The sequence below is a fragment of the Sitophilus oryzae genome, unplaced genomic scaffold (genome assembly GCF_002938485.1).
Source record: "Sitophilus oryzae breed Bouriz unplaced genomic scaffold, Soryzae_2.0 scaffold_649_pilon_pilon, whole genome shotgun sequence".
Classification (NCBI taxonomy): domain Eukaryota; kingdom Metazoa; phylum Arthropoda; class Insecta; order Coleoptera; family Curculionidae; genus Sitophilus; species Sitophilus oryzae.
In genome coordinates this window covers 871772-880875 of record NW_022147250.1, presented here as the reverse complement: position 1 = coordinate 880875, position 9104 = coordinate 871772, and the positions used below count along the sequence as shown (strand labels likewise).

The window sequence follows — 9104 nt, the reverse complement described above, 5'->3', positions numbered from 1 at the left end:
TGAATTGGAAAACAATGTTCCTAATTCCTATTGTTAAACCTGTAAAACCCTCCCAGTTCACTTATAGCCCTATAATATGCCTCTTCTTAAGTCAAATATGCAAAATTCTAAAACAATAACAGGCTAACATGGTTCTTTTATGAAATCAGTATTTTCTACCCAATGCAACATAGTTTTTCAAAAAATAGAAGTACATTGATCACTTATTAGTAGGAGTGACGTGAGTGAGATGGATATTGATAAACTTGTTTTTTTTAACAAACACATGTCAAGGTTGGGCAAGTGCATCCTTAAAATATATTAGTATCACTGTAGCGGATCATGAAACAAAACACTTTTTGGATAATTACCTGAATATTTTTTTGGATACTCCTTTGAATGTTTGTGTTTCGACTTTGATAACTTTGAGCTAAAGTTACAAGATACAAATTTTCGTGACTAGAAAAAACTTACTCCAGGAAATGGGACAAGTGCATATTTGGCTGTTAGGTTAGGTAGTACGTCTCAAGAGTACGTCTATCTGTTATCCGTTCTATATCTACGGGGCATCCGTAGCGCTTTCAGATGGAGCGCGCGGATGTTTTTTCAATATAGCTCATCCTGACGGAGCATACGCGACCCATGTGAAATCGTTCATATAAACTCATGGTACTTGCTCGAAGTCGTGGACGGTCCGTCGTGGACGCTCCGCTCCATCTGAAAACGCTGTAAGAGGGGAAACTAAAAGAATAAGAATATAACGAAAAAAAAAAATAAGAGGGGATATTCTCTGTTATTCATGGGTGTGCCATAAATATTTTAGATAACATTACTTATACAAAAAATTAAAAAAAATACTCAATTAGTTTTATTTTTTCAATGTTTTTCCACGTAAATGAGACAATCTTTATAAAAATTAAAATATCAAGAAGAACAGCAATAAAAATTCAATAAAATCACACAACTATTTCACGGATAACCACTGCACTGTTCTTTTTGGCTTCTTTGCTACCCGTTGTTTATGTTTCTCGTAAAAAAATTAGACGACGCGTCCCATCAATAAAAATACGACAAATTTGTAAGTAGCCAATGAAATGAGTGGGCGGTGTGATTTACGGTAACATACTTCTGCCGCTTCTATAGTATAGGTAGCGATTTATAAAATACTAGTTGAAGCCTGGCGTACCCGCCACGACATCAGGAAAAAAATAATTTTTTTTTTTATAATTAAATGAAAAACAAAAAATCCGGCGACGACAGTTTTTAGAAGAACCAGTTAGCTATCTTTTAGTAAAAAAAGCAACTTTCTAGAGCAAGTCGTTACTTCAGTAGAGACGACACAGATAAACATTAGCATTTTATATATGTACATATTGCTGTTTATTTAAATGTTTTTTGTCCACATTCTTGCAATTCCTTTCATAGACACAGATCCAGTAGACGTACTCAAGAAATAGCCAGTCTTTTGCAAGATTTAAGTTAAGCAGAGTAGATAATGTACAGAAGGCATACAGCGTACCGAATGACATTCTGCTATTAATTATTATAGTTGGAAAATTTGTTGGTCAAGCGAGATTATTAATCGATAGATCTCGTTGCAAAAAATCTCCGATCTAGATATTATAGTTCTCTGTTGTCTGTGTCTGTTCTCTCCGAAACTTCTAATTCACGCTCAGCCTGGGATACCCTGTATGTTCTCAAAATGTTTACAAAGTATTTAAATTTCTTTCATGAAAGTGGAGTCCTAGAAATATTCTTCGAAATATTCCAACTCATATATTTAATCCACTCTTGCCGTTTTTGTACCACAACTACAGGGTTGTGTGGATTTTCAATGCACCAACAACGATACGAATTTTGTCTGTTAAATATTCCAGAAGTACCTATTCTAGTTTCATGATTCCAAATAACATTTAATGGAAATACAACATTTATGCACTATTCAACAAACCACTCGGAAAATCTTAATCGTCTAGCTGCGTCTCCTCGGAGTTGATGAACTCTCCTTGAACTATAAGGTTTGAATTTATGTTCCTTGCGTGTTTTTAAAATGTTAGTTTTTGGGACACCTTTTGGGTTTGAGAGTGCCCGAGAGAAGGTGCAAGGATGATCAAATATCTCACCAATACATATATTACATTTAGCTGCTGAATTTCCTTCTCTTCCTTTATAAGGTTTTTATTTTGAATTTTTGAAGTCAGTAAATTATTTTTTATTGTCTGGAAAATTATATTTCTGGTTGACGATGCTCGGGAAATGTATTAAAATATAATTCACTAGCTGCTTGAGAAAACTTGTTTGCTAATATATAACATTTTAACATATCGCATTTTTTTATACGTATACACGTCAAAATTTTTTGTAGGGGGCGCCACTTACATATTTTTTAACTGGTTTGAAGACTATTAATTTTTCGCCCGTATTTGTATGACGCTACTGAGTAAAAAAACTATACATTTACGATGTTTTTTACGTAAAAATGGTCTCTTGATATAATCGCTACGAGTAATGGTTCTCGAGATATTTGAAATCTAAATTATCTTTACCTGTAATCATTGACATAAATTAAATATGTTGACTAAATACCGTATGATCGAATAAAAACGGCGTCAGCGATGGCTATGAAATGACGATCGATGACATTTCCCATATAATTTTACATATAATTATTTCATAGCCATTGCTGACGCCGGTTTTATTCGAGCATACGGTAGTTATTAGATTGAAATGATAAATTTGAAATGGTTTGTGCCAACAGTTTAACAGAAACTGTTTTATCATCATTTTTTCGAAGAATAAATTATGATTAATTTAAAAATATAAAAAGTTTCCAAATTTATCTTTTCAGTCAAATAACTATCTACTCAACATGTTTATTTTTTGTCAATAATGACATGTATTGACTATTTTCAATCTAATTAGCTTGAGAACGATTGTTCGTAGTGATTTTTACCAAGAGAGCTTTTTTACGTAAAAAACGTCGTAAATGTATATTTTTTTACTCAGTAGTTTTATACAGGTACGGACGAAAAGTTATTACTCTTCAAACAAGTTAAAAAATATGTAGGTGGCGCCCTCTACAAATATGAGTCATATTGACATCAAAATCAAATTTAGCATGTCAAAAATTCCCAGATACCAATTTTCATCCAAATATTGAGGTTACTTCAGAAATTATTTGGAAAAAATCGAAATAAAAATGAAAGTTCTACACCCTGTATCTCCGAAACTAAGCAATTTAGAACATACATTTATACGAACTTTTTTATTTATTTTTATCTGCAGAATATGCTGCTAAAGTTTCCGGAATACAGTTCGGAACACCCTGTAGAGAATAACTTACTATGCCACTGGATTGTGCTTAAAAAAAATGTCTTAAGAATGTTTTTACAGAAATTTATTATTCCGCGTAATAAAAAAGTTATGGGCAATTTTCAAAATGGTCCAAAATTCATAAAGGTCCGTATCTCAGTAATAATAATAGCTACCGTATATAGCGTTTAACGCCTTGGGAGAAGCAAGGTATAGCTTGCCATGCTAGAGCCGTTCGGTATACAAGGATCTCAGTTGGTAGGTAGTATGTATACCCGTATCTCATGCCATTAAACATGTCTCAGAAATAGAGCCCATATCATCTAGATCGGTTGTGCTCTATCTAGTCAGGAAATGGCTTTGTTAAAACAAACCAATTTCCACCACCCTGTAGAGTGTTGCTAGTAAGATGAGGCAGTAAATTATAAAATATACGGTATGTAAATTATTGTTCATGCATCTGGAGCGGTAAATTGTGTCTAATTTTTCCATCGTTCAGTTCATATTATTTTATATTACATAGTTGTTTGAAGCGTGAATTATTACAGTAGGTAAATGACATTGTTTTTACTTTATGTTTAGTACATAGCTAGTTGAAATCAGTACTATGATCTTTCAAGTTATGTTAATTTCTTTCAGTGTTAATTCAGTCTTTGCTCGAATTCAAGATAATACTGTTATCGATATAAATGACATAATGTCTCCCAGTTATATGCCGGTTAATGTATTTTCAGCAGATGATATAGGGAGAAACGATTCAAAAGCACTTTATGATGATGTGATTCAAAACAGTATATCCAATGGCTCAATAACTGATGCTTTAGGTACTATGATTTTTCACAGGTAATGTAACACTAATATACAGGGTGGTCCGAATTGTAATCGGGAAACTTCGACAGCATATTCCGCAGATAAAAAAAACTAAAAAAGTTCTTATAAATTTATGTCCTAAAATGCTTAGTTTCGGAGATACAGGGTGTAGAAAATTCATTTTTATTTCGATTTTTTTAAATAATTTATTAGTAAGGTCAATATTTGGATTAAAATTGGCGTCTGAGTGTTTTTTTTTGGCATAAGAAATGTGATTTCAGCAGAGGGTCAGGTCAAAGACTTTTTTTTATTTTATTTTCGTTTATATTCTGATAGTAAAGTACTAAATAATTCTGGTAATTAAAAAAAAACAAATATTTGATACTTTACTATCAGAACGAAAATAAAAATAAAAAAGTTTTTGACCTGACCCGGATTTGAACTCTGAATCTTCGGTTCGTGGTCGGAAACTCTACGTACCGCGCTATGGAGACATGTTCGATTTATATTCAATAATAGAATTTAAAGGACTAATAAAAATATAGGACCTTCTTTCAATGCGCAGTAGGGAACACAACGTTTACCGGCAGGCAGACACAACGTTTACCAGGCATGCTGTTCTAGAGAGCATAGTAAAAGATGTATCAAGGAGCCAGACGTCTTAAAATACTTGTTTTTCCGACGTTGCTAGCTCTCGTACTATAAGGAGAAGGTAGTTTATATATTATGTCAGCATATGTAGGTGAATTTAGAGAATTTTTTAAAAATATATAGAGTTCTACAATGGATGCGCGTTTCGCTAACCATGTTAGTTTTAATCATCTGCTGATGATGCTAACATAGATAGTTCAACGCGCGTCCAGTGCAAAAGTAAAGCATTTTGATGTATTGTGGTGAATTAGTGTTTGATTTTGCAACTATTGCATGTTAAACCAAATTAAAATTTGACTTGAAACGCTGTATAGGGTGAGACAAAATTATTGAACATTGGTCACTTTTAAAAGCAATTTATTTCTTTATTTTAAATGTAACTAGTATGTTACTCCGATATTCAATGGATAATTATTCATATCTCTTCTCTTTAAAATACGTTAAAATATTATTAAGGTTAGGTTAGGTTAGTGGCATTCTATTAATTGTGACTTCATTCACCAATTAATAGAATCATATCAATTCTCTCTAATGCAGGATAAGTTTCCATTTTAGGCAAATGTCTTAGAATTTTGTGTTTTTAACTGACGCGAAATGATAACTAGTTAAAGTTTAACTAATTTGACAGCTATGTTGAAGTAACGTCTGACATATCACAGCCACCTAGATTTTAGCAAATAATAATATAAAAATGAAAATATCTATATAGGAAAATCTTTGTATGAGGCAACCTTAATAGTATTTTGGATATACATGAATTGTGTTCCATTTAAAATAAAAGAGTAACTTGCTTTTAAAGGTGACCAATGTTTAATATTAATTTTGTATCAGTCTGTATAACTTTTTAGGTCAAGTTTTAATTTGATTTAAAGTACAATAGTCATTTTAACTACATATTAAGCTATACGGATAAATTTAAATATAGGTAGATTTTCGGAAATTTAAAATTTGTTCTTCATTTTTACAAAATGTTAAATTTGTCAAAAATTTTACATTTTAGGCATATGCTTCTTTAATGAAACTCACCTTTATTTCTTTTTTTTTCGTAGAATGCCAAAATCAGTTAATAATAAAAAATACTAAACAGGGTCCGGCAATAGTGCGTCTGTAGCTCCTAGAATAAAAAACTTGAGAATTTTGTTTAACTGCAAACCTAAAGTATGCACTAGGATGTATTTCAGGAAAATATTTTAACTTCTATAGGGTGGCTCAAAAAAGTGTGAGTGGATCGGAAAATTTTTTTTTAAATGGAACATCCTGTATATTATTGCATTTTTGGCTTCCTTTCAGATCACTTTACATAATCTTAGGACATTAGTAAATATATTTCGATAATTTCAGCCTTAAAAAAAATAATAATACAAGAACTGTCCTGAAATCGAAACTATATTAGATATTTACTTTAGATGATCTGTACTTACTTTGCTATAAATATGGAAATCGTAAATTATACTCTTAACTTAATTAACTCTTCTCACAGTATATCATGGCAACTTTCATTCCCATCTGACCTATGCTATTCGTTGCTGGGGTCATACATGTCATGTCAATAAGGTTTTTGCGCAGCAGAGGAAGTGCGTGCGTATTATTGCAGGGGTGGGTTACAGGGAAGATTGTCGTAATTTATTTAAAAAATTTAAGATTTTAACTTTGCCCTGTGTGTACAGGGTGGGTCAAATTCGACGCTTTTAAATGGAAACACCCTTTTCTATAGGAGATAGACAAAAACTAATATCGGTGTCTGGAGCTCAATTTTTGTCAAAAACATTATGGTGAAAACCGCATATCGATATCTGTTACCGTTTCGGAGTTACGGGGTGTTTTTCAAAAATATGCATTTTTAACAAATCGCTGTAACTTTTTTGCTATGGAAAATTTTGAATTTTTATGAAAACATTTCCAAAGCACCTTTTTACGTAGAATTTAATGGTTTAAGTATAATTTTTTTAAAATTAATAATTTAAGAATTATCTACAGAAAATTTGATTTTTTATATGGGACACCCTGTATATTTTTAATTTATTGAAAAGAATTTAAAATTACCTTTCCAAAAATATAAAACACTTGATATTTTCCTCGATTCCTCTTCGTGATATAGAGTATATAAAAATTCGCCTGCTTTTAAATAAGTAGGCTTTGAACGGCACCGGCTGTAATGCAAAAAATTCTAGCTGTGAATATCAATTCAAACGAAAATAATATTTGCTATGAGAGATGCAGAATTTTATAACAATTTAAAATATGTTTAACCAACATCAACACATTTAAACTATATCTAACAACAATAAAAATAAATAGCAAACCAAGACATGAGATTTTGCTACAGGTGTTCGACATATCAACCGTCTTCTGTTATGGACAGACGGGGCAGTTTTTGAAAATTTCTCGCGGAATTCATTAACTCAGTAGCGGTGAAAGATACCCTCTTATAACTGCTAAGAATTTTTAATTCTTGTCTAGATTATACGGAAGAATAAGGAACATTTATTCTTCCGCAAATATATCCATAGGATTAGATCCATGGGTACTAAGTCAGGCGGCCTCGACGGCCAACGGCTGGGATCTTGGTTAGCTATCCAATTATTCTTGAAATTGGCTGCAAAAATTTGCTGATAATTTCAGCGTTCAGAGGCGGTGCGTCGTTTTGCTGGAAAAATATGTTTTTGAATTCCATTAAGGGCATATCATCAATAAGTGGTCCAAAGCCTACTATTTAAAAGTGGCGAACGTATAAAAATTCTGTATTTCGAAGGGGATTATAACAAAATATCAAGTGTGCTATATTTTTGGAAAGGTAATTTTAAATTCTTTTCAGTTAATTAAAAATATAGAGGGTGTCCCAAATAAAAAATAATTTTTCTGTTGATAACTCTTAAATTATTAATTTTAAAAAAATTATACTTAAACCCTTAAATTCTACGTAAAAAGGTGCTTTGGAAATATTTTCATAGAAATATAAAATTTTCCATAGAAAAAAAGTTACAGTGATTTGTTAAAAATGCACATTTTTGAAAAACACCCCGTAACTCTGAAACGGTAACAGATATTGATGTGCGGTTTTCACCATCATGTTTTTGATAAAAATTGAGCTCCAGACACCGATATTAGTTTTCGCCTATCTCCTATAGAAAAGGGTGTTTCCATTTAAAAGCGTCGAATTTGACCCACCCTGTACATTATGCAGTGTTTGTTGTTCATCAAACAAAATCTTGATCTATACAGGTCACATGAATATTTTCACAGCTACCGAACAAGAAATAATAGCAATCTTGTACCGGACTTTTGCCGGCTTGAGAGATCCAAGAATGGTTCAAGATATTTGAGCATAAAGTTTTATAACCTGGTACCAGCTAGAATTAAGGCTCTTAATTTTAATCAGTACAAAACAGAAATCAAAAACCACCTTATAATGAATGCATTTTTTTCTTTTGAGGAGTTCTTCAGTTCCAGCTTTTGTCTGTGATTTTATTTGTTTTGTCTATGTTAGTTTGTGTGTTGTATCTGTTCATTTATAACATATATTTGACATACATATTTGTTTAAATTTTAAGGTTTTAATGATTTTTCTATTGTTTAATTGTATAAATTTTATTTTATCAAATTTGTGTATTAATGATGCAATGTAAAAACAACAAAAAAAAACTGTAGAAACTAAATTTTTATCAATTTTTATCATTTTATATATATTTTTTTTTTACTTGTAAAAATACTTTTCTTGTATGCTATTACTAATAAATAAACTAAACTCTAAACTAAACTATACAGGATGTTCAAAATTCTAAGCCAAACTTTCTGAAATATAAAATAATTTTTCTTTCTTTTTTTAAATGGAACACCCTGTATGTTATTTTTTCAATAGATGGAGAATTAAAAAAATGAAAATGTTTTGTATTTAGACGGTTTCGCAGTATTTTAACGGTTTCGCAGATATTCCTGGTTTTGTATTTCATATGGCATTTTCCACAGTAAATTTTTATCAAAGTCACCTAATGATTTTTCTTTCGTATTTTACCATTGAAAGCGCCATATGAAATAATACTGCGTGTATCCAGAAAACTATTAAAAATTTTGAAATACTTTAAATACAAAAAATGTTCATTTTTTAATTCTCCATCTAATAAAAAATAATATACAGGGTGTTCCATTTAAAAAAAAACGAAGAAAAATTATTTTATATTTTTGAAAGTTTGGCGTAAAATATTGAACATCCTGTATGATTTACGATTAACATATTTATAGCAAAGTAAGAACAAACCATCTAAAGTAAATACCTAATAGAGTTTTGATTTCAGAACAGTTTTTGTATTTTTAATATTTTTTTTTAAGAAAATATCTCTGAAACTATCGAAATA

General features: G+C 31.0%; 1 protein-coding gene across 1 annotated transcript in view; it reads left to right on the top strand.

Annotated features, from left to right (window-relative positions):
• Window positions 1-3988: 3988 nt before the first annotated feature.
• The window catches only part of LOC115887856, a 49068-nt gene continuing 43952 nt past the window's right edge, over window positions 3989-9104 (top strand). The window contains exon 1 of the mRNA XM_030907368.1: window positions 3989-4134. Coding sequence (XP_030763228.1) covers window positions 3989-4134 — 146 coding nt within the window. The remainder of the gene's footprint in view (window positions 4135-9104) is intronic.